Below are 27,578 nucleotides of genomic sequence, written 5' to 3'. Positions count from 1 at the left end.
ACGAGGAGTGGAAAACACAGATCAGACATGAGCACGAGGAGTGGAAAACACAGATCAGACATGAGCACGAGGAGTGGAAAACACAGATCAGACATGAGCACGAGGAGTGGAAAACACAGATCAGACATGAGCACGAGGAGTGGAAAACACAGGGCCAGATTGAATTGCAGTGATGGCAAAATGGAAGAAAATGCTTTGACAGTGCTGAGGGCCTTCACAGTGTCAGCCGCAGTGTGGGAGGATCTGGGCCTGTGTGATTAGATCTGATGTTTGCACTCAGGAGTCGTCCTCCACGCTTTGTTAACAGCCAACAGCAGAACTATAAGCTGAGAGACAGTGGTGTGGTGAGTTACACACCAATTGTGCCGGTAAGATATGCCGAACAGAGCGGGTCTCAAACTGATCACTCCGTCAGCTTCACTCTGATTCACATGATTGATTGATTGATTGATTATATTGGGTAAAAGTACAGACAAAAGTACATCCCAGAGGAGAACATGTAAAAGCGTACTTATTTCCAACGTGCTCCTCATTGGTGAACAAAACAACAAAGGAAACACCTACAGCTATATTTTTAGTATGTTATTTAACATGCCCAATGGTATCCAATGAAAAACCTTTTGTATCCATTTATTTGGTGTCAGGATTTCTCCTTTCATTCCGTATGTTCACCCGTCTATTCATAGTGTTCCCATGATGTCACAACTCACAAGCATTTTCCTACCAATATGAAGCTAAAATACACACAGCTCATTGGCTGTTTGTGTCATTTGATTGTAATCACCTGTTAATTGATTACAATCACCTGTTATTTTCCGACCAAGATGGCCGTGTGGTGATGTAACAGAATACTATCAACAGGAACAACTAGTTTAACTATACTGTATAACTAACTACTTATCGTCGCTGTCGCGGCAGGACCTCAAATCTCCAAAACAGCAACTTTTCAGGAAGTTAAAAAACCCTGTTTGCTCTTAAAATACTGAACCAAACGTCGTCAAAGTTGGCACATGTCTTAATTATAGTTAGTTTCCCACTGAATGTGTCATTACTTTATTAATATCTTACCTGGATAAGCTCAAATGATGTTGTTTATATTATCAGTCCGACTTGGAAGCACTCTCTCCCGGCCAGTCAGGCGGGAGAGAGTGGTATGCTCATGCATGAGCCCCAAGCTCCGGGCCACGGGGGCGCGCGCAGGAGCAGCAGCAGTGCTCTGAGCCTCTCATGGCCGAGGCGGGGGCTTTGGCATGGGGATGAGAACAGTCTGACATAACGTAACGTTAACATTACTTTATTCTCGTCAGAAACCACTCCGATTTGCATGTTAAAACAAGTTTGCAGCCTAGGAATAACTGGAAAACATTTTATTGATCTATTCACGTCAGAGGAAGCCAGGATTAAACAAAACGATATCAGAAATACACAGCACATCTGCCGTGTGTCTTTTCCAAGTTTAGTGTCCTGCGTGGGGGGCTACAGACGGAGGTAGGGGACGAATTTCGAGGTTTGACTGACAGATTGAGGGCGAATGGCGTTACGAGATTTACTCACAAGCTTGTTTTAATGCTTTTCCATTGGTTGCATCTGTTAAAAACCACACAGAGACGTGAAGGGTGACCAATGGCACTGATTTATGACAAAAAGTATTAAAGTTAAAAAAGTGACATTCGAGGTCCTGGCACAACAGCGACGTTATATAACTAACTCAACACTTCACTAAACAACTTCAGATAAACAGTGTAGAAAACCCCTTTATAACATGGAAACTGGTGGTATCACATACCGTACCTTTAGACCCGTCCCCGTCGAAGATTTTAAGAGCTCCTGAGATGGAATGTGGAGGCGTGGCTTAGGAAGAGGAAGTCAGTGAAGTGGAGATCGGTGCGGCACTTAAAATCATCCCTGACCTTTTGGAAATGTTAAAGCTAATTGGGAGAGCTCAGAAAGGGTACGCAATATCCTCAAGGTCACCCGCTGTGACACTGAGACCTGAGAACAGGATTCTATTTGCTGTCCTCCTAACCTTGCGGAGAGAATGCCTCAAGCAGGTGGACCGTGGTTTCTCACAAGGTTTAGGGAGAATTTTAACTTTTGCCCATAATGAGTCATACAACAAATCGCTTTTTCAACTTCTGTGATAACATTTTGGTGACATTTGTTATTGTAACCCATGTTACTATCAAGCACATATTTGCAGACAGTCCCTTGTTTAATGCTGTGAGGCTTTGCATTGGCGTGACCAACAACACTGTACTGTTCGCATCTTACTGAGACGTCAGTGTACAAAGTGTTCAATTTTCAACGAACATCTTTTATTCCCACGACTCTAAAAGTAGAATATGTTCACTCGATATTATTTCCCTGCACACCATTCAATGCTGCTTCATTTGCAGTAAAAAGAGCTCTCTTTTATGTCCTAACTATGAAATCCTGCCTGCAGAACAATGTAACTGGAGGTGGGATTTGTCTGCCAGCCCACAGGAGGATCATGAATAGTGTTGAACCGCTCCAGCTGTTGTACGGTGGTTAGTAAAGCAAGTATGCCTTTGAGAGCTGGAGTGATATAGCAGAGCTTTGAGAGCTGGAGTGATATTATATAGCAGAGCTCAAAAGAAGAAGAAAAGAGAACGGACAGATGGAAGGACAAACAGAGAGACACCTGTTTGTGTTTGTGCTGCATTATGCACAGGCAAAGATATCCTGCTCGGAGAAAGCAGATACAGACACGAACTTAAACATCAAATTCAAGGACTTTCCAGGCCCAATTCCCTCAAATTCAAGGACCCAACACAGCACAGTTTAAGACACGGATCAAGGTTCATTCCTGTTACAACATTGAGAATTGTTATATTGAGACCTAGCAGCTTCACAGAAGCTCACAGTCATTTACAAGTGCAAACATTTTTAGAGCAAAGCGCACACACCCCCCCCCCTACACACACACACACAAACACACACACACACACACACACACACACACACACACACACACAAGAAAGAACACACCCATATCCCCCTAGCCACTACCCCTGTCCACCCCTTGAATCCTGACTCTCTAGCACCTTCCTATTCCTTTCGCCCCTTTCCATGATCTTGGTAAGTACTGTAAATTGTATTTTCATCTGAGTTTCATTCGGTCAAGCGGCAAATAACTGAATGTTCAAATAAAGTAGAGTAGGCTATTGCATAAAGACTGAGATGGAAAAGTGTCACCTAGACCAGTGCTTCTCAAATGGGGGTCCGGGGACCCCCAGGGGTCCTTGAGGGGGTTCCAGGGGGTCCCCAGCCAAAAGGGGGGTAATTTATTTTAGCTCTAATTCCATTCATAAGTAACACAATGACTATTTTGGTCATGGGTTCTATACACTTTCTGTAATAAAACATCTAAAAGCATCAATCTTATTATCATATGGGGGACCGTGGGATAAAATCCTATCAAATGGGGGTCTGTGGTCTAATTTTTGTCAGTTCAGAGGTCCTTCATGTGAAAGAATTTGAGAACCACTGACCTAGACAGCAGTGAGCAAGCTCTCTATCCAGAGAAAGCTACGCTCAACGATGGCTGAAACTCTCCACCAGAAGAAATTCAGTTTTGCCGATGACACATTACATGACATCCACAAAAAGTTACCTCTGACTGCCACCTGGGGCCGCCATATTGCCTTGTGCAACTTCAACCCTGCACTAAACCATGGCCCTAACATTAAGCTAAACCTCAAACTTAAGCCTAAACCCAAATCCTGATCCTTAACTAGGCCCTTGTAGTCATTGTCCTTCCTTGTGAACACATTGGGTCCTCATAAGGATAGACAGACCCTCACAGGCGCGTACACGCACACACCTGCAGGCTTTATCAAAAGCACTCTAAGCTCAGCAGAAAAATACAATCTTGGAAAAATAATTGGCCTGACACGCACATCCACAACGAGATGGACGGGTTGGAAACAACAGTGAGCTGCTGTCAATCAATCAGCGAGAAAACAACGTCAACTGTGCGAGAAGGGCAAGGAGGCCTTGTCAGAATGAGAAAATAAAAGTGATTGCCAGGTGGTCCAGTGGAATCTGAAATAATTATGCAAGAAAGCCTTTCACACACACACAATGCTGTTAAAGTGCGCGCAGACAAACATTCTCTGGGAAAGTTCCATGTATGGAGGTACTGCACGTTGTTACAGGGCTTACCTGGAACGAAGCCCCCCTGCACAACCTCTTTGTACGCCCACCATCCTTCATGAATCTTCGGTGCATTGGGCTGAGCTGTGACGTGACGAGAAGAAACACAGAACAGGCACATTGATCACTTACATCCCCAAAATTCAACCCAGTCTCATCGTTAACGCTGCTTCACAGCCCAAAGTTGTGCTTTTCACAAAAACGGTGTCCAAATTGTTAGAAGGTAACATTTGTTTGGCCGTGACCACAAGAGGTCACCTCGCAGCGACCTCTGGTGGTCGTTTAATGTAACGACAGTCTGATATTGAAATAGCTCACTGGCAGTGAGGGTGAAGGGCAGGGATTGGCGGGTTCCAGTAACTTCCTCATCACGAGAGAACCGGTTCGCCTCCCGAGGTGTTCCGTTTTCCGTCTTAAAAAAGGTCTAACTATTTGGGAGCCGTTGCTCTGGAACTGAAACGGCACAGTGTTTTCTACCCTCTTCATTCCCAGACGGGCCGCTAACCTCTGCAAACACCGAGTCCCCAGAGACGCACGCAGGCCTCCCACTGGAATCTCAACCACCCTTTTTCCATCCACCCTCTTGCCTCTCACACACACACACACACACACACACACACTCTCGTGGGTGCGTTGACTCCCCAGGCATTAGTATGGAAATGCATTGTGTCATGTTGTGTGAGCTGTTTCAGAAAGCCCAGATCAGAGCAGGGTGGTCCAGTATAATTGAGGTGACTAAGCAGAGGTCGTGCTACAAAGGGAGGGTTGTGACCGAGAATTACCCATGGAGCCTTGAGGATATTGCTTTTCACACCTCAACTCTCTTTGCCCCCCCCCCTCCACCCCGTTCATTCAGCAGCAGTGCAAAGCGGCTCTTAATAGAGCGGCTGTGCCTAGCCTGTCGTTAATGGAAGTAGAGATGGCCGAACAAACTGCCACCAGCATCCAACCCCCCCCCCCCCCCGAACAGCTGTGTACCAGCAGCACTGGAGAGTGGTTCAATTACAGAGGGGGTGTGGTTCAATTTCAGAGGGCGGTCCAAAAAAGGCTATTTTCCTCGAGAGCAATCTCCCACTCATGAAAAGTCACAAAGGGGGCCGCACAGCAGCTGGCCTCCAACGAAAAATGGATCTTTGCAATCCTGTTCCCGGAGTTGTTTCTCAAAATGATAGATTGCCGTCGCCACGTCAAATGAACTGGAAGTAAACACCACCCTTGATCGGAGCGTGTCTAAATCCAACGGCCAATTGAACAACCATAGTGAAAGTGGGAGTTTCCAAACCATTCGAGGGAGCCTGGCCCCCAGCCCAGCTCTGTTGGCAAAAGTCTAACGTCCACCGTTTGAAAATAAACAAGATGGTTTATGTGTTGAAATTTTCTTTGTGATAAATTGACAAAAAAATCAGACTCATCCTCTAGCATCACAGTTACTAAAAGAGTTGCGTTTAACATTTTAAACATCAATGAGGCCATTTACACCGGGCATCAGGGCCCAAAATTAACTTTTTGACTTACCGGCCAAGTGGCGGGTAGTTGGGGGAAAAAATCCACCCGCCAGGCATATTTTTTACCGGACCGTAGAAGCTTTGATTATGATCGATTTTGATTATGATCGATTTCATCTCCCTGAAGCGTCAACGCTCTAAATATAATATTCGGGACAGCCCTAGAGATATATATATATATATATATATATATATATATATATATATATATAATGTATTCGGGACAGCCCTAGATATATGTATATATATATTATATATATATATATATATATATATATATATATATATATATATATATATATATATATATATATATATGTATGTATTCGGGACAGCCCTAGATATATGTATTGAATGTTCTTATAGACCCTTTTCAAGGGGCCATTTTGTGTCCAAAAGGCAGAATAAACACAGGTGCAAGCAAAACACTAATAAACGTTTCGAAATTCCAATCATGGAAGTTGGAAACCCTCATTAGTGTTTTGCTTGCACCTGTGTTTACCCTGCCTTTTTGACACAAAATGGCCCCCGTGAGAAGGGTCTAATTGTCTCCCGGTGTAGGGATAGTCTGGCAAGCGAGACTATTGCAACGTTAATGCAGCGTTAATGAGATATTGTGATTCCACACTCAGAAAAAACTTTAATAGTTTAATAACGTGACAACATGATTTGTTTTCACATGCTGGTTAACCAAGGTGTGACGGACGAGATTCGCCATAGAAAAAATAAAAATAAATCTATCAAAAACATTTATAATTGAATGTTATTAATATCTATTAAAATTGAATTATATTCAAATATCAAAATTTGTTCCAACAGCCCTAATAGCAATGCAGTAAAACAGATATTTTGCTATATGGTTAGCTGTGTAATACATCGTATGCGTAACGTTACTGTGTAGATTAATTGGGAACATAATGATAGTGTGTAGCACTTTATTGACCATGGAATTCTTTCATTATGAGATGAAACCTCAGGAGTGAGAAAAGTAATGAGGGGTCAGAGGGAGCGAACAATGGTATATATTGTGTATATTGTGCTGCTTCTGTGTGTGTGTGTGTGTGTGTGTGTGTGTGTGTGTGTGTGTGTGTGTGTGTGTGGGAGAGGCCCCTGGGATCCCAGCTACTGTAAGTAATAATATAAAGGAGATTTGGAGGCCTGTGGACATGATCCTCTTACAAGCTGCTGACAATACAGATAAGTTCTCTCTATCCTCTCTTTCTCTGTGCATCTGTACTGTAATGTATTATAAGATACTGTATTATAAGATGTCTCAGAAAGAAAGAAAGAAAGAAAGAAAGAAAGAAAGAAAGAAGCAGTGATCTTATATGTACCGTAGTAGGGCTGTGAATCTTCACTGGCCTCACGATTCGATTCCGATTCAGAGGGCTACGATTCGATTACGATTATCGATGCATCTCGATGCATCTTCAATCGATGCATCACTTTTTTTCCCAATACACGATTTATTTTTTCTCACTTTCTTTTTTCTCACTGTGTGGCTACTTTTAAAATAAAAGTGCATTTGGAATTGCATTGTATTATGATCCATAATTAAAATAAACAACTGCATGTACTTCCATTATATTTTATTTGATTATAAAAAATAAAAAAATAAAAAAATAATCGATTTTTGACATTTGTGAATCGATGCAGAATCGTGCACGTCCGCATCGCGATGCATCTTATAATCGATTATTTTTGACATCCCTAAAGAATATGATCCTATAGGTAGAATATGATCCTATTCACCTTATTCCTGGACCTACGTTTCCCATGATTCTCAGCGGTTGCCGGTTGTCGACTTCCTGTTTAAAAAAAAATCACTTGCAAGGAGGTGCGCGCCGCTGTCAAAGAGTGGGAATGTTTGGCTTATTTTATCCAAAATGGCTAAAAATAGTAACGTTGTGTGGTTGCATAGCGGCGATGTTTTACAAAAACGAGGTGAATGTCAATTCACTCGTACTGTATGGGCTTATTTTAGCCGAAACGGCTAAAAATAGTATGTGGTTGCATAGCGGCCGCTTTTGTTTTGAAGGCTAAACGTCCAAACCGGAACTCTTATTATCTGGTCATTGAACGTAGCTTTAGCGGTCTCTCTCTTTCAAGATTCAAGATATTGTCACTCCGCTGTACAATTATGCACATGTCAAATTATTGTGCTGGGGGGCATCATTACAAGACATAGGTAGGTACAAAGTCACAACAATTATGATTATTTTCAGTCTCTTTCGCTATGAACGGTCCTGGGCGGAAACAGGCAACCGGCAGCCTACAGGGAGGGAGGGTGTCATGGAAGGTAGAACATGGTCCTATAGGTAGAATATGGTCCTATAGGTAGAACATGGTGAGAATATGGTGAGACATCATCAAAGAGAGAACTCTCAATACATGACAAAGTCAGCATTGAGTTTAGGGGTGGGAATTCCTAGCCACCTAACGATTTGTTTCCGATTCAGAGGGCTACGATGATAAAATGATCAAACTATTATCGCTGCATCTTGATGCATCACTTTTTCCAATAGCTTTAATATGGAAGCCTCTTGGTGGAAAGAGTGGCTCTACAAATGAGCTACATTTTTGTGAGTTTCATTGTGAAGTGATCAGTTGGTTATACATGACGCTATTGATTTCCCTTAGAACAAGGGCCAAGTAACCAACAATCAAATAATCAAGTAACATAATCAATGATCTCCATTTTAACCACAAGCCATTTAATCCTGGTGTCACTGGACTGCAGCATCAGTGCAGGGTTGGAGTGTGATCTGTCTCTTGACAGTAAGTATAGATGGACACCGGCTAGGGTTGGCGGTTTCAAACCCAGTCCTCCCGTCGATTCTATCCAAACCACATACTTTAGATGGCAAGTGGGGAGTAAATATGCATGTTGTGTATTTGTCAGCCCATCATGATGATCTTTCCATCTGTCTCAATAACACGCTAAGAGCTGACATCTTTACCATGCTAAACTAGTGGCAGTATGCGGACATAAGGTGGCTCACTTGATTCAAGCCTCGGAACAAGGTGATTTGCATTGGGAACTTATCATTACTTATGTTCACTTGTTTTGACAAAATAAGACTCAGTACTAGCCCTACAAGGCCAAGTCAATCTTATTTGATACATATTTCTGACATTTTGAGACCTCTACATCAGGGGTCCCCAACCTTTTCTGCACCACGGACCGGTTTAATACTGACAATCTATTCTATGCATTCCTGACGCCCTCCCCTCATCCTCGCAGGAGGAGCGTCATCATGGAGCCATATCAATAAATGCTATTTTGAACCTTTATACTCGTTCCTCCTGATTTAAATAGATGTAGCTTACTGAATAGAACCAATCAATCCAAATCTGAATGATCTGTAAACGCCTTTGGGACATTCCCTATCCATCCCCCATTCCCAAACGACCACCCGCTTTGCTGTACTGTTGTTTTGAAATGAGAAGAAGGCTCCTTTATAGTACAGTAAAGCCAGATTATGACGGATAGATGCCACAGCCTCTTACTGACCCGGATCCCATTGAGCAGAGCACAGGCCTATTTCATCCTGGTACTTAGGAGTCTGGCAGCGTTCAGCCAGCCAGCCCACCTCCCCATAAAGGCAAAGAGAGACGCTTGTAAATAAACAGTTCATTTTCATATAATACCCAAACACTTCCATTAATATTCAGCGCAGGGCAGAGGCAATACTGAAGCCCAACCATGCAGAAAGAGAGAGAGAGAGAGAGGGGGGGGAGAGATAGACGGGGAAGAGGAAGAGGTGAACCAGACAGCAGAGATGGAGCGAAAAAGAGGGAGGTAAGAGAAGGAAAACAGAGACAAAACCCAGAGTGGCAATGTGCGTCTATAAATGAAACTTGACCTTGCCAACAGCTGTGCTTACTGACTTATGAGACAATTATCCCTCACCCAGCTCCTATTGGTGCCTCCCTTTAATGGCCCCAGCTGTGTGTGTGTGTGTGTGTGTGTGTGTGTGTGTGTGTGTGTGTGTGTGTGCACGTGTGTTAGGGCTGTCAATCTTCCTCTATAATCCAATTACATTTTCAGCGCTTTATTATTTTAATATTCGATTTTTATATGAGGAATCAGCGTGACGTCACGAGTCACGACACCGCAAAACACCCGGAACCGCGGCAGTTAACTAGTATGAGTTGTGCCAACAAACGTTAATATCTCAAAAACTATACATGATGAGGCTAGAGTGAGAGACTCACGGCTGGCTCCATAGGGTCTCATTACCTTTTCCACCCAGTGGTTTGTTTACCAAAATGCTGCTCGGCTGATCCCTCATATTTGATTTTTTTATGAATTCCTTCCCTCTTCTCTGCTTCGCTTCTTCATCTTTCCATCACCCCTCCTCTCTTTTATCTGAAAATCTCGAACAGTGTCTACGGCCCACCCCCCCCAGCCTCCATTTAGCCAAATTGCTCGAGTGAAATTGCTGATAACATCACTGAGGCCAAGCTACTTAGCCATCACAACTAGGGATGCACCGATCGATCGGCACGTGACCGGAAATGGCCGATTTTCACGTGATCGGCCTCGATCGGTGATCTGTTCCGGTCACTCTAAATAGCCGATTCTGTGAGCCGATTTTCACATGACGTGCGCGCACCCCAAAGCACCGAGACAGGCACCCAGCCACCACACCACACACGCCAGCATACCTTCCTCGTTGTGGATTTTTTTCACCGTCAGTGAAGTAGACAAAGCTCGCAGTTTGTCACACATGCAAGTCGAAAATAAGCCGTGGAGACAGAGATGCGGCCGAGTCCCGCTCGGCTGGAGTCCAGTCAGAGCGGCTCGCTTCACCTCACTGGCCCCTCTCTCTCTGCTCTCTCTCCCCGGGAAGCGGTGCTCCAGCAACCCGCCACCGCGCACAGCCGGCTTGGCGAGGTGAACGCGAGCATTGTGTCCAGTATAACCATTCCCCGACCTGCTTTTCCATTCCACATCAGCGCTGCTGCCTCAGCCTGTCAAGTCATGTTGTAACGTGACGTGGATACAGGAGAGACTATTTGTTTCGTATTGCAAATAGAACGACATGAGAACGACGGACATAATAATAAAAATGCATCGGACTCACAAGTGTGCAACGTTTTCTGTGCGTGACGATATTTTTTCGGATGGCAGATAAAAATACGCATACCAAACTTCGGACTGTGTGTAAACTCCGCCTGATATTCAGACTGAAGATCGTTACTGTAACTCATAAACTCATTTCCCCTCTACTCAAGAGGACTGGTCTGGAGCCAGTCTATAAACTCCTTGTCCATGGATCATTTTGATGTTCTGTTGCACCTGTTTTCTTTTGGAAAAGTAAATGCATGATAGCTGTGGGATATAGGCTATTGGATTTAATTTAATTTTTGTATTCATTGTATTTGCACAAAAAAGCTCTGTCCAGTAGCCTAACCTGGAACACTTTTATTTTGAGATGTGTTTGAGTGAGAAGGTCCTACTTCATGCAAATGATAAGAATTGTTTATTTGTTTATTTGGATCCCCATTAGATGTAAGAATTGTTCTATGAATCTTAATTTTTAAACAAAGTTACAAAAACGTTTGTGTAAGCTGTCAATTGTTGTTTTTAGAAAAAAAAATCGGAATCGGCAAAAATCGGTATCGGCAAGTCAGACTATTCAAAAATCGGAAATCGGAATCGGCCAAGAAAATGGCAATCGGTGCATCCCTAATCACAACAGAGCAAAAGTTCATGTAAATCTTAATATTCACTGCATTTAGTTCTGCATTTAGTTCTTCATCACGGTTGAGAAAAGTGACACATCGCATTTGTCATTACCGAAGGCGATATCACATGTCTCTCTCGCTAAACTTGATATTCTTGGTGACATCAACATCAGTGGTCACATTATCTTACAGGGCTATCTTTTCTATCAGTGCGTCTACTACTATCTATTTGCCAGGTTGACGGTCAGACTTGCGGACAACCACAGCTGGTGCCGCACACTCAGAAGATGTAAGTCAGTCATTCATGATGTCACAGAAAGGACACTTGTCTCAAAATTGCTTACATTGTTAATGATGTCACAATTGATCTCTAGGGAGGAGACTCTCTCTCCCTTTGTCCAATTGAACACTGCTTGTCCATATCTTTCCCATACTCATCCACTCATACTCATCCACTTCCCCTTTCTCCGCCCCCCTCCAGTCCTCCTCCCTGTTCTCTCCTCCGCTTCTTCAGCTTTCCATTCCCTCTTTTCTCTCTCTTCTACCCAAAAACCTCGAACGGTATCCTCAGTGCATGATGTAACCTGAACGGTCTCCTCTAGGGCTGTCACTTTTTCCCAAAATAAAGTTCGAACCAACTTTAATTGCCCGCAAAACGTTCGAATATATTCGAAGTTTTTTGGTTAATTAAAAAAAATAAAAAATAAAATGGCTGCATCCAACTCGAGACAACTTTTCAGACCCTGGAGACAATCTTTCTCAGAAGAGACTAACGCGACAAATCTGGATACTTTTTCTGACATGGGATTAACATTACCAGCAAACAGCAGTTGGTTAATTTTGGTTAATAAAACAATAAAAAAAATAAAAAAAATCGAACAGGTCAATTATACATTCAAACATGATCTCTAGTCTATGACGAGTTGGGAGTGAGAATGTGTTCGGGTTTTAACTGCTCAATACTGGACAGTGATTGGCTCCAAGATTCATGATGTCACGAATCTTGCTTGTTGAGAGGTGGATGCCGTCGTGGACCGTGTCAGACACGGTCCACGACGGCATCCACCTCAAGAGACTGGACAGTTTTGACCGCGAGGGCATCATGCATCGACTGGAGACCTACACCAAAGTCGTCTTTGTCCGGGAGCCTTTGGAGAGGCTGGTGTCGGCCTACAGGGACAAGTTTGAGAATGCCAACAACCTTTACCACTCCCTGTTTGGGAAACCCATCCTCTCCAAGTACAGGGTGAACGCCTCCAAGGTGGCCCTGAGCACAGGCAATGGGGTCACGTTCCACGAGTTTGTCCAGTACCTGCTGGATGTCCATCGGCCGGTGGGAATGGACATGCACTGGGAGCCGGCGAACCAGCTGTGACTGTGTAACCGTGTCTGTTGGACTACGACTTCATCGGCAAGTTTGAGAACATGCAGGAGTCCAACGTCGTCCTGCGACGGACTGGGGCGCCGCGCAACCTCACACTGCCCAATTTCAAAGATAGGAACCCTGGCGATGAGAAGACCTCTATGCAGATCACACAAAAATACTTTGCAGAGGTCAGCAGCATGTGGGAGAGGCAGCGAATCTATAACTTTTACTACATGGACTATCTGATGTTTAACTACTCCAAGCCTTTTAAAGATTTATATTGACTGACCACCATGAGGACTATTCTCCAATGACAGTGTAGAAAATTCTCCGTAATGGCCCACCATCAGGCCTGTTCTTGGGGCAATTGCCGCCCACGAACCAAGGAGCCCGCGACGCAATGATGATGACATCATCGGTGATGTCAGAGTTCACCTTGTGAGGTCATCGGTGATGTCAGAGTTTCCCCTGTGAGGTCATCGGTGATGTCAGACGGTCTAGGCTGTCTCCAGACTGTGTGATGTCAGACGTGACTTTGTGAGGTCATCGATGATGTCATACCTCCCGGGACATTGTGACATCACCAATGATGTCATACCTCGAATGTGGGAGTTATAAAAGTGTTGTTCTATCGTGTTTAATTCCTGTTCTCTCTCTGCACATGATACACGAGGTCTTGTTCTTTCTCTGCACATCATACACAAGGTTCTCTGTCCCTGCAAGCTATCTATCTGCTAGCTACTCTGTATGTTGCTTCTGCCTGATATTCCTGCCTGATATATCCCAAATAAATTGCCTGAAAGACATCTCTGTGGTTCTAATCGATCACTGCCCGTGAGCTTTTACCTAAGATCCAGCAAACTTCACACAAACTTCCTAACAGACAGCAACATTCCACGACATCTTTATCACGATAGTATCCTAACCGTACCCCAGCTCCGGTCTCTGTAGACTGTCAGTGACTACACATTGTACTTACATAAAGACCTCTGTAGACTGTCAGTGACTACACACTGTACTTACATAAAGCCTAGACTGTCAGTGACTACACACTGTACTTACATAAATCTCTCTGTAGACTGTCAGTGACTACACACTGTACTTACATAAAGGTATCTGTAGACTGTCAGTGACTACACACTGTACTTACATAAAGGTATCTGTAGACTGTCAGTGACTACACACTGTACTTACATAAAGCTCTCTGTAGACTGTCAGTGACTACACACTGTACTTACATAAAGCCTAGACTGTCAGTGACTACACACTGTACTTACATAAAGGTATCTGTAGACTGCCAGTGACTACACACTGTACTTACATAAAGCCCTCTGAAGACTGTCAGTGACTACACACTGTACTTACATAAAGGTATCTGTAGACTGTCAGTGACTACACACTGTGTACTTACATAAAGGTATCTGTAGAATGTCAGTGACTACACACTGTACTTACATAAAGGTATCTGTAGACTGTCAGTGACTACACACTGTACTTACATAAAGCTCTCTGTAGACTGTCAGTGACTACACACTGTACTTACATAAAGCTATCTGTAGACTGTCAGTACACACTGTACTTACATAAAGCGCTCTGTAGACTGTCAGTGACTACACACTGTACTTACATAAAGCTCTCTGTAGACTGTCAGTGACTACACACTGTACTTACATAAAGCCCTCTGTAGACTGTCAGTGACTACACACTGTGTACTTACATAAAGCCCTCTGTAGACTGTCAGTGACTACACACTGTACTTACATAAAGCTCTCTGTAGACTGTCAGTGACTACACACTGTACTTACATAAAGCTCTCTGTAGACCGTCAGTGACTACACACTGTACTTACATAAAGCCCTCTGTAGACTGTCAGTGACTACACACTGTACTTACATAAAGCTCTCTGTAGACCGTCAGTGACTACACACTGTACTTACATAAAGCCCTATGTAGACTGTCAGTGACTACACACTGTACTTACATAAAGCCCTCTGTAGACTGTCAGTGACTACACACTGTGTACTTACATAAAGCTCTCTGTAGACTGTCAGTGACTACACACTGTACTTACATAAAGCTCTCTGTAGACTGTCAGTGACTACACACTGTACTTACATAAAGCTCTCTGTAGACCGTCAGTGACTACACACTGTACTTACATAAAGGTATCTGTAGACTGCCAGTGACTACACACTGTACTTACATAAAGCCCTCTGTAGACTGCCAGTGACTACACACTGACTTTGGTTACTCTTTGTTTAGTTCTCTGTGTGTGGATTTACTATGAAAATTACCGTTTCACGTAATTTTGGATTATTATTTCATTGCATGGTGAGTACACGAGTCACAACATGTACATGTGAGAGTTTCTGCCGCTGTTGTAATGTGTATTTTGGGCGACTGAACGGGAGTAGGCAAAAGTATCATAGACTGCCATTGTAGCGCTAAGCTAAGTAGCAGTGAGGGCTCTACAGCAGTTTGTACTGCACGCAGATTGAAAATAAAGCCATTTATATTCTAGTTTTGATATCGGCAATATGGCAAATGGCCTAAACTCTTACAAATGGCTGTGTTTGGTGTATCCCTTTAAAAGGCAATAGAGACAGTCCGCATGTCTGGGAACGCCCACAAAATGTTAAACGGCTGGCGCGCGAGTGGGGTAAAACCGCCCATATATCTCATGGGCTGACTCACCAAAAGACGGTGCTGCGGCTCTAAACTAAAGGTTTGGGGATTCTAGAGCAGAACACAAGACGTCTGCTCAGATGTGCGTTTACTGCGGTGGTTAAATCCCCGATCGTGTCTGCCTGGGCTGGGCTATCAGCTAAATTCTAACTTTGCTGAATGGATAGAACGGGGGTTTTTACCCCACCCTGACCACGCCCCCAGCCAGGCTGAGCCAGCTAAATCAGCGTCTATGACGAGACGTGGCCTCAACCTATATAGCAGTGTGAAATGTCGGGTGCCCAGCAGGTGCGGATCTATAAATAGTAGGAAATAATGAGCTGGGATCGATGCCGGGCGGATGGTTTATGCAAACACGCAGATTAGGATGGCATACTGTAAAAGCACATCTGCGCATGTCGTGTGTGTGTGTGTGTGTGTTTCTTGTGTGTCAGGGTGGGAATGGCCTCCGTTGCCCCTCCCACTGGCCGTGATGCCCTGAGAGCCCTAAGGCCACCTTGGCAGTGTCCTGCTACTGTCAGTTGCTTTAAAAGCAGTTTAATGTACCCTGTTGCCCGATGCAAAGGATGTGTCATTGGCTCATTTTAACACACATTTCAGGAAAACCATCTTCACGATGTCAATAGAGCAATGGCCTTTGTGCCCTGGCATGTGGCCTTGTGCGCTAAAAGGAATTGCGACGCCGAAGGCCAAAATGGCCACGCCCCTAAAATGACGATTTCAGGGCAACACTGCGCTACGATGGTACTGAAACATCAAGGTTTTCTGTGGGGAGGGCCAGGTGTGCCACTGCCAAGACAAGCCCAGAAGGGCTCGCCTCTCCTGGTTGGCTCCCCTGTGCAACCAGCCAACTAGGAGAGGGGACCCAGGAAAGGCAGGCCTTTCTGGGCTTGTCTTAGCACACCTGCCCCCCCCCCCCCCCCCCCCCCCCCCCCCCCCCCCTTGTGGAGGGTTTCAGTACCCTTAGTAGCAGTGTTGTCTCACTGCTACAGTCTCTGTAGACTGTAGCAGTCTCAACAAATGAGAGGCAAGACCAATTTTATGATCAATATTTTATCAGGGACACCCAAGTTCTCAAAAAAAAGGGAAAATAAAAAAAATAAGTCATGCAGTAGAGGGCTAAGCCCCTAATCCTAACCTCGTGTAGAAGGAACGACCAAAACAACCTCACTTTGTAAAAATGTCCTCAGGCGAAGCTCTACATGTCTAAAACCATATGTCTATGGTTGTTTTATGCGGTCTATCGCATAGAGCGTATACAAATATGGACGTAGCCTCCGTGAAGTCACCCACTGATTTATCGTCTATTTGACTCTAAATGGGACCATAATTGACTAAATGAACATTACGCTGTATTGAAGAAGACTTGAAACTATAGCGAGACCATTAACACTCATTAGGAAAGGGTTTACTGAGGTTAGGTTGAGTAATAGGGTAATTTTCCCATTGACTTACATGCAATCAGACTTATTTTTGCACCCAGTGGAGTCGCCCTCTGCAGGCAATTCCAAAGCAGGTTTAAGTTACTTTCGTATTGGCTTCATTTTTCAGAACCGGAGGTTGCTCCTTGTGTAAAACTCTAGTTGGTGCTCACGAGGATAGCAAAACAAGTGCACACACACACACACACACACACACACACACACACACACACACACAGACACAGACACAGACACAGACACACACAGACAGACACGCACACAGACACACACAGACACACACAGACACACACACACAGACACACACAGACACACTGTAACACGGGAGTTGGCTTAGTGGCACAGGGCCAGCTGGTGGAGACACGTGTTATTGTCAGCAATACACTAAAGGCCCCTATCTACCCGCTGATTTCATCTCCCCCATTTGAATTGGTGAGCTTCCCTCAGGGCACATTTCTCTCCCAAGGTAACGTGTGATTATCTCCTCCACTCATTGTTCCAAACAAAATGAGCTTCAGCAGGGAAACGGCACATGGAGCCTTGCTCCTCTGGCACTCATCAGCTGTTTCTCCTGCTTTGCCTCAGAGACCAATCGTCACTGCGTTACAAGTGCTGTCACGTTGATGGAGATCTCCATGCTGCTTCCATTCGCCGCAAAGGGATCGAGTTCCATAGATTTGGGATGAACTTTCAATACTTTCACGAAACAACATTCCATTTTAGTGTCACTTCCAAAGGGTTTAAATGTACAGATTGGAGAAGTTAAGAGCGTCAAACGGTCCAACATGTCTTGAACTGGATCACACTCCAACTGAACTGGTATATTATTGTATTGTATTATACTGCATATATAGACAATATAGCACAAAAAAAGAATACACGCCTCAAAAAAATAACAAAAACAATAAACGGTGCGAGCAAATCATGTGCTGGTGCAACCAAATAAGAAAGTTAGTCTGGAGCCCTGCATTTGAAAATTTGCCCACCACACACACACACACACACACACACACACACACACACACACACACACACACACACAACCTCCATGCTAATCTTCAGCCTTTGCCATCATGCATTAAAAAAAAAAAAAAAACCACTGCCCCGCTTTTAGCCATTTGGCATGAACACAAACCTTCACACACACTTGAACCTCAAATGTCAGTATCCCAAAAACTGTGGCTGCTAAACGGTGGTGAACTTTTTGTGGACTGACTACCAACCAACTGAGTAGAGCTGCTGGTTGCAGTAGGGATGTGGGGGGGGGGGGGTTGGCTAGTGGAACGGGGCCGTAACTAGCTACTAGCTAAGGGATAGGAAGGTGGTAGAGAGTTGGGCTTTGAGGGGTGGGCAGGGGGAGTGGCCAGGGCAATAAGGGTGGGGGGGCAAGGAAGGGGGGCGAGGGAAATGGGGCCGTAGCTAAGGGATAGGAAGGTGGTAGGGAGTTGGGGTTTGAAGGGTGGGTAGGGGGAGTGGTCAGGGTGATAAGAGTAGTGGGGGGGGGCATAGCTAGGGATAGTACAGAATCTTAGGGCTAATATACACCGCCTCTCTGGCTCCCCCGCCTCGCTTAGCTCAGTTACTTCACAGCACTCTGGAAGGGAGGGGGACCGACTTGCCCCTGATACTAGGCTATGATGTGGTATCAGAGCGGGTCGTAGCAGGGTCTCGGGAGCGCACATAACTCTCCAAATTGTGTTCATACACACACCCACACCCCCATGTGATGGGGACTCTTGAGTGATTAGTTACGGGGGGGTTCTGAAATGTCACAATATGGCCATAGTATAATAGGCCTAATGTGAAAAACAATAGCCTACCTAGGCCATTGGTATGGCCTAGGCTAATACTGAGCTGGAACACCCATGTCACGCATGCGCAAGATACGCATCAATTCTTTTTTTTCACATGATGGCGAAGGCATGACCCGCCCATCTCTGCCTCTGATTGGCTGAATGCACTCTGACTGCACTCAGCTGCTCTGGCCTGCTTTCCAGGCGAGTCTCAAACGGGCCTACACACTACTTGCAAGTAGTGCTGTGTTTGCTGGACAATCATACTTTTCTATTAATTACTTAGTATGCAGTTAGTCACTGTGGGTCATCTAAGAATGTGTTCATAACCCTGATGTCAGCAAATGCAAAACCATTAAATCAACTTGCAATTGCAGAGAGAGCGTATAACTGCGTGAGTTATTTAGGCTACTTATTGCAGACATGAATGTGCATTTTTCTTGTCACTCTAAATTTCATCATTTTGTTTCCTCTCATTATTTATTCAATTCAAATGTCACTCTTGGTGTTACAATAAGCTGAATTAAAGTTAATTGTAAATGTGTTTTGAGTGACCCTATTTTGACTATCATCCTTGATCAAATCTCTTTTATCTTTTATCATTTTTTGAAAATATTTGTCTAGCTATAGGCTACATATACGTGCACTGTCAGAGTAGCAGCAGCATATAGCCATAGACGACTATAAAAATATATAAACACGCATGCTAACAAGCAAAACTGCTGTGTCTATATGACCACTAGAGCCTGGTGACACGAGGTTACTGACCACAGAGTGACTGTAGTGTAGAAAGAGACGCAGGATTTAAAAAGAAGAAAAGAAGAAAAAGACGCAGGATAGCCAAGCGAATGTGATTGGATGAACAACGTTTGATGCTAGGCCAATCAGAGGCATAGAAGGGCGGGTCATGCCTTTGCCATCATGGGGGGGGGGGGGGGGGGAGAGAGAATTATCGCGCACCCACCGTTCAAACACACACACACACACACACACACACACACACACACACACACACAGGTTAGGTAACCAAGTATTGAAAGCAGAGGGAAAGACCTCCTTTACGAAGCTTTATGTTGAATGGGCACACACTGCACAGATAGCCTATCTATCCATATTGCAATGTTACAGGCTGAAACGGTTTAGACCTAGGCTACTTAAGAAGACATAGAACTATATACCGTAGGCTGAGTAAGACCGCCCCCTCCATCCATACGTTTCCACTTGATCAGTTATCTGAAGTAGACTCAGCCCTCAGTCTTAATCCGTTTCACTCAAACATCTGGGAGCCGAGACTAATCTGAAGACCTAAAAGGCGCCATCCCCATCCCGCACAAATCCCTCCTCAAACTTCAAAAGAGGATCATCATTTTAAGGTTATTGCTCATTTGACGCACCTGGCCCCCCGTCAGCGGCCGCGCCGCCAAAACGACGCCCCATACTGTCAACTCACCTGATATACAGACGATGAAATTGGCCTGGAGAATGATCAATATTTCCCAAATTATATCCATCCTCTGCCTTCATTCCAGGTACATCACGCCCAGGTCAAGAAAAAGAAGAAGAAAAAGAAAAAGAAAAAAAAGGGGGGGGGGTTTAAAAAAAAACAAGCTGCTTTATCAGTTGCGGATGTCTTGTCCTCCCAGGCTGGATCCCGCTGTACACCTTCCAGCAGGTATTCTCCACTTCACACTCATAGATACAAACAAATCAGAAGAAAAGAGACGTCGCACCTTCCCAAAGATATGTGTTACATGTAGAATTCCAGAGACGGTCAACTCCAGACCAGAGGGAAAGAAAGCAGAGCCAGGTAGAGCCGCTGGAGTCAGTCGGTATTCACTGTATTCCAGCGCGCGCTGCGTACGGACACATCCATACCGTCTCACTGCGCGGGAGTCCCGTGTCTTCGCGTGCAGGAGTCACACATCGTCGGTTCCGTTAGAAAATAAATGTGTCGGCCTGACGGGAAAGAGAAAAAGAAGCGTGGAGTCGTGGGACACACCTGGACACGCGCGTGGAACTCTCTCAGCAGAAACGCGCATCGCCAGGTGGCGAGCCTCCGGTGACACTTCTTGCTCGCTCTCGCTCTGCGAGGTACCAGTGTCAAGCCATAGAGTGAGCAACAATAGCACTTCCGGTCACTGTTTTCAAAATAAAGGACATGCCTAGACAGAGTTGCATAGTCTCTCAAGCTAGTTTATCTCTTACATAATCTTCAAAAGAGACAGTCTGCACTCGGCACTTTAGCCAATTCAAATTTGGACAGAGGAAGTTGTCATCGTCGGGGGGAAAAAGGAAGGAAGGAAGGAAGCTTGATGGTAGCCTATTTGATCCAATCATGACAGGCAGGAGATTTTGACCGGATATCCCGCCTTATTTTGACCGGATATCCTGCCTTATTTTTTGACCAACTTCGAAAAATTGTGGGAGCCAATGCGTCTGTCTTAAGAGACTATGAGTTGCATGTTTGTGTTTGTGTGTTTTCCCCGTCAAGTAGGAGTGAATAACTAATCTGATGTGAATAACTGATGCAGAGTGCTAACTGATGTGAATAATTAATCTGATGCTGCCAGATCACTTGTTTTCACATAGTAGTCACTCGGGAAACAAAGGGCAGTCTAATTACCGGCAGGTAATTGGATGAACCATCTGTCTATCACGTCTATCACATGGTTGTTTCTCACTGGCGTCACACTAAAGTCCGCCCATAGCTGCCTCATTGGGTGCTGCTGATTGTAGTGAACCAGTGGTGGTTCAGATTCAAACCAATCGAGCGTGCCAAGCGTGGCAAGATGGATTTGTTGTGATCTCATGATCTGAATAACAGCAACGATTAGCCTAAAGAAGAGGCTGTGAAATCTACATTTTTGAAGTGTTTCTTTCTCGTAGCGTATATGATAGTATATGATAGTATAGTATATAGGCCTATAGGCTAATAGATTCAAGATTAATTTTAATAGCCAGAGTGAGTCATCAGATTGCAAACGAGGAATTTCACTTAGTGAAGTATGCAGCGCAGCGATCACATCAATAGCAGAAGATCGCGCAAACAGAAAACACTTTGAAATGATAAATTATAAAGTAAAAGTCATTTAACGTTACATGGGGTGGGGGAGGGGGGTTTGTGTCCATGGGCTAATGTCCATGTAAAATGTCCACTAAAAGTCTTTAATATCACTGTAGGCTTACTGGGCTGCCAAAAATAGGCTGTAGGCTACAAAGAAATGGCATAAACACAAAACCAGACAGTTTGTCTGGATGTTTACTGTAATAAAGTTTATATTAAACTGTTTCAGTGGGACAATAGGGACCAACTTTGACAGATGCACTTAAAATGGACTTTTCCTTAAGATAGTGAGAAGAAACACATTTTTTTTGCGTGTTTTTCGTGTTGAAGTCATATTGTTTCGGCTCAAATGTATGCCTCCTTAAGGCACCATATTAAATATAATCGTTTAGCACATTTTGCATCTAGATTCACTTTGTTTAACTTAAAAGTAGGCTATTCTGTCACGATTTTTACACCCCAGTACTTTATGCTTTTATTTTGAAGGCAAAATCGCCTATTTTCCGGTCATACATTGGCTCACTCTGGAAAGGTGAGCAGCTTGGCACTTCACCATTCATCCCACACAACCGGGGCACATTGCTACATAAGGGGGAAATGTGTATAATCTACATTTACAACATTTGAGGACAGTCACTGCAAACAAATAGGGTCCAATTCCAAACCACAGGGCTTTGACGCACCACAAAATCGTGCCCTAGGTACACGTAATGTCGGCTATTAAATGTCAATTAAAAGTATCTGCATAAAGGAAAGAGAAAGCCAAATGTGTATAAAGGAATTCCCTAACAAATAAAAAAAAAATAGACTATTTAATGATTTTTTTGCTAGTAAGGATGCTATAAAAAAAAAGGGGGGAATTCAGCAGGAGCCGTGGGACGTTATTTATCTCCATAAAACATTTATCTAAACTTGACATTTGACCCTTATTTGGAAGTTACTGTAGTCTGCCTTTGCATTGTCTGCAAAAATAGTATGTGCATGCCAAGGCAATAGGCGGTAACTTCCATTTGATCACTCATTTGGTTGGATTTAACTTCTCAGAGGACATTGCAATTAATTTTTATCAGGTCACAAGAAAAGTTTTGACTACTTAGGAGGTGTGTGTGTGTGTGTGTGTGTGTGTGTGTGTGTGTGTGTGTGTGTGTGTGTGTGTGTGTGTGTGTGTGTGTGTGTGTCTACGGTATGTAGCCTACCCACTCACTCTGTTTGAATTCCTTGGCTGTCAGCCTGACATGAGAACAGCCATTGTAATGCCATGATCAGAGGCAAATCTTTTCCACATCCACACTCTGGAAGAAAAGTTTTTTATCAAGACTAGGATTTTGTGTAAAACTAAGTTTGTTGTTTATAGATATAGTGGAGAGTTTCCAGTGAGTGTAGAGATAGTTATCTCATGCTGGCTAATGGGACGATGACATCTGAATTTTTAATGCTAATGGTGCTGCCACAGTAGCCTAATATGACATCTGAGGTTTGAATATATCACTCCGTTAAGGAGATAACGCTCAATCGGAGCATTAGTGAAAAGATATGGCGGCCGTGTGCGTGACAGTAACCCGAATCAGAGTTGATGGCATTAATGTGTTTGTGATAAACAAGGACGCCGTCCTAGTTTCATCGCGGACTGCCACAGGTAGGGCCACGCCTCTGAGCCTGATCAATGATCTCGTGGTTCAGAGGCCAAATTTATGTAGATGAAATACACTAATTATATTTATGCCAGTGAGGAAGAATGACTGGGTTGCTAATGGGAAAATCAAAACACATTAAGGACAGCCAAATGATTTGATTTTTCTTCAATGACTTTGCCTTCTCCGAAAACAGATGGGGGAGAGAGAGATTAGCCACGCAGAGGAAAAAATGAGAGAGAGAATGAGAGAGAGAGGAAAAATGCAACATGTTGAAAGATTTCATTTGAGCTAATTATGATTAATTCAGTGTGTGTGTTCAAAGGTAGCCAGGTCTCATTGTTATTCTGGCGGGTTTTTGTGTTTTCGCCGCACGCAGTGACAGACACCGCCTCAGGAGGGCCGAGCGCATCCATCAAGGGGAGTCTGTCTGTCTGTCGCTGTTCATTTCAGTTCATTTTCAATGACAGCTGTGTCCCTTGTACAGGCAGCTCTTATGACGTGTTGTCCGTCTGGTAGATTTCCATTCGTTTTTGACAGACAGAAAGTCCAAGCCGGTTGAACTTTTTTCTGGACGGACAGATCCCTCACCATCCGTTTAGCAAATAGCTAGTCTGTTAGGCGGGGGTCAGGTGGATTCTGTTAGGCGGGGGTCAAGTGGATTCTGTTAGGCGGGGGTCAGGTGGATTCTGTTAGGCGGGGGTCAGGTGGATTCATTCAAAGACACTTGACGCCTTGAACTGGAAGCTTGGTAACTGGGAGCCCTAAAAGGCGCTTGGCAACTAGAAACGGAAACAGACAAATCTAGAGACAGAATGCTGTTGCGAAATCGATCGGAAGGTGAATTTACGATCGGATGCCGAGGGCTGGCAGAGTGGAGACTCTTATAGCTCGAGAAAACATGACATCACATTGCGTTATGACATCGGAAATATGACATCATCACCGAGGCACCATCCGAGATATGACATCATCACTGCAGAGAGATATGACATCATCAGTGGGACCATCAAAGATGACATAATCATAAATTATGACATCATCACTGTCGACAGCCCAATGATGACATCCTAACAGAGTCCAGTGTAGTCAGATAGTGATGTAGTCGTGACATCATCTAACACTTCGTATTCATGAGGAGATGAAGGTATGACATCACTTAACATAGTCTTGTTTGCCAAAATAGGTAAACAAGCAATTTGTGAGTAACTTCAATGGGAATAAAAGAATGACGGAACAGATAACATTAAATAATACACAAAATCTAATTTACAGATTTTGATCAGATTAATTCCATACCCGATATGTTATTATCCACTAAAGTTAGGTATGATCTTCGCCGCCATGTTGTTGCCCGTAGCGGATCACTTGCCATCATTCTAACCGTCATTCTAATGACGGTATAAAACAGTCAATAAAAGATGAAAACGGTAAATGACTGCAACCATGAGAGTTTGTTGTGCATACAGGCATAAATGTGCACACAAAAAATATTAGGCAGATTGGTCCAGTATTTGCTACGGACAGATATACAGTACACACACACACACACAAAGACACACACACAAACACAAAGACACACACACACACACGACCGAATGAATGATCTCTTCCGCCTGGCCTGGCAGAGATAAAAACTGATTTCTCCAAACTGCAGTTAAACTGGGCTCTTTAATGAAGCACTTATTGTCAGTTAACCCGTTCAAACTTCAGTCACGCACATCAGAGCGGCTTTTAGACAGAGATTACCTGATAAGCAGAAAACATCCTCTATCAATCAGCAAATGGTGGAGTTTAAAAATAGCCACCTTCCCGACCATACTTATCAGCTTATAGCGCCACTAATGAAAATTGTTTCATCTGCGCTTTAACGGCTCGGTCGTTTGATGTGATTTTTTTTTTAAGTTTGCAGGAAGTAAAGAGTTTCTACTCTCTCATACATCAAATGTTATTATTTTTATTTTATGGGCTGGGGAAAAGAAAGCAGGGTATATGCAGAAATTTTAATTCAATACCTTTTAAGACCTTTTTAAAGACCTTTTCAACATATTTTAAAATTTAACGCCACTTTTGTCACATCAGGGATAGATAGGGGTGTAAATCACAAGTTACATGATGATACAATATTATATTGATTATTTGGACAACAAAGGGAAAATCTTGTTCCACCGCTTTGAGGCACCAGGCTGGAAGTGTTTTATGGAGCTTCCTCCTGAAGGGTGATTGTTGGTTTTCTCCGCTGGCTGGTTTTGTGGGACATTAACCCTGGCTTCTGGGCGACTTTAAGAGTGAAGTAGCACTTCATAAGGTGGTCAAGAGCGCCATCTATGGCATGCCGGTGAATACATGGATTGACATGTTATCACGTCAAGGGCGGGGAAGCATTGTGTCTTAAATGACGTAAAAACACGTCAATGGCGGGGAATGAGTGCATAATACAGTTTGGACAATCTGCTACTGCAGGTCACCCAGGGGCACAAGAGTTAGCATGTCAAACCATGACACAAACAACTTTGACATTTCGCTGGCCTTAATTTGGCCTTAAAAAAGAATAAAAACGGACCTAGCATAAGAGAAAACAAACAAACCTGAATGGATGTGAGAGTTGAGCAGCGGCATTTCTCTTCTGATAATTATCCTGGATGTATAACCTTGAAAGCATATACCAGGTGCGAATGATTGTTTTCACTCATTGGTGGATTTGATTCATTTAATGAGCAAAACTGAGATGCATAGCATGACTAGCAATGTACCCGGCGTTGCCCGGGCTAAATAGGCACAAATCAATCCTACTGCGCCTTTTGCTTGGCCGGAAATTATGGTGGTGTCCAGATGGTTTCCAGGATTATACAACCTGCCTATGACTGTCCCTGGGTCATAACCCACAGCCATGCAAATGTTCAGCCCAATCCGACCTGGGGTGTGGGCGTAATATAATATATACATACAGTATATATACATACACCTGGGGTGTGGGCGTAAGGTGGCTTCCAGGATTTTCCAGGACCTTCCAGGTGGTTCCAGGACTTGATGACCTGGCCATGACCTTCCCCGGATCATAACCCACCGCCATGCAAATTTTCAGTCCAATCCCACCTGGGGCGAGGACAGGGCGTGAGGTGTTTTCCAGGACTTTCCAGGTGGTTCCAGAACTTGATGATGTGCTCATGAGCTTCCTCGGATCAGAACGCCCCCACCATGCAAAATTGCAGCCCAATCTGACCTGTGGTGGGTGTGAGGTGTTTTCCAAGATTTTCCAGGAATAGAAAGCATGGTGTTATCCTGTAACACCATGCTTGAGAAAGAGGGAGATGTGTGTAACCCACATGAAAATATAATGTACAGCAGGGCTCTAACTGTATTTGTCCAGACTGGTGTCGTACAGTATCTGTGTAAACGTTGCTGTGAAAAGGTTGTGATATCCAGCAGGGCTATAATAACAATGCTTTCCACTCAGTTTGCCTACCTGTATAAGGCTAGTTGTGAAAACGTAATGTGAATCTGATATACAGCAGCGCTGTCGTAGATTTTGGTGCATAGTTGATTTCTCTGTTGAGAGAATGGCTTTGGATGAAAGCGTCAGTTAAATGACGTAATGTTTTGCAATGTGGCTTAACTGTCTTTTCTTTAATGCGAGGCAATGAAGGTTTTGAAACTCACCAATACCATTGTGGTATAATAAGATGAGAATGTGTTGTGGTCCGGACCGAACACATAACGTTAGCCATAAAGAACTTTAGCCATAACGTTAGCCATAACGAGGCTAACGGTTCCACAATGTAATGTTTTGAAACTCACCAATACCATTGTGGTATAATGAGATGTAATGAGATGTATTGTGGTCCGGTCCGGTCGAATTAGAGAACGTTAGCCGCCATGCACTGAATGACTGCAATGCATGGAGTCTGGAAAGCTGTAGAAGAAGAATCGAAGAACGTTTTCAGCAGAGCAGAAGTACCCAGGAGGTTCGGAAATTCAAAAAGCCTCTATAAAAAGACTCACACAGTCGCCCACAATACCCGCCGCATCTATACCCAAACACGCACCGACATACTCACTCACTCGCACCCTCAGCGTGGGATCGTTACTGCATTGCAGTCCACATATTGAGTGTGCAGTGGCCCTGCTGTGTAGAGGAGAGAGGTACTGGAGTGCAGTATGTGTCTGGACACTTAACCTCTGCTAACCTGGACACCCACATCTTCCACCTACAGAGACAGCAAAG

The 27,578-nt window shown here is 44.0% G+C and overlaps 1 protein-coding gene and 1 pseudogene across 2 annotated transcripts in view; one reads left to right on the top strand and one right to left on the bottom strand.

The window, feature by feature from the left end:
- Positions 1 to 20,169, bottom strand: part of ca10a (carbonic anhydrase Xa) — a gene marked incomplete at its 5' end in the record, with an annotated part of 375,340 nt that extends 355,171 nt beyond the window's left edge. The window contains 2 exons of the mRNA XM_083635726.1: positions 4,186 to 4,260; positions 20,109 to 20,169. Of these exons, the coding sequence (XP_083491852.1) occupies positions 4,186 to 4,260; positions 20,109 to 20,169 (136 nt within the window). The remainder of the gene's footprint in view (positions 1 to 4,185; positions 4,261 to 20,108) is intronic.
- Positions 12,397 to 13,025, top strand: LOC310774899 (carbohydrate sulfotransferase 8-like; annotated as a pseudogene). Its single transcript has one exon. The product of its transcript is annotated as a carbohydrate sulfotransferase 8-like (transcript).
- Positions 20,170 to 27,578: the final 7,409 nt, after the last annotated feature.

The sequence above is a fragment of the Poromitra crassiceps genome (genome assembly GCF_964638095.1).
Source record: "Poromitra crassiceps genome assembly, chromosome: 4".
In the NCBI taxonomy this organism is placed as follows: Eukaryota; Metazoa; Chordata; class Actinopteri; order Beryciformes; family Melamphaidae; genus Poromitra; species Poromitra crassiceps.
The sequence above is the reverse complement of the archived record's forward strand: the minus strand, read 5'-3'. Positions and strand labels throughout refer to the sequence as shown.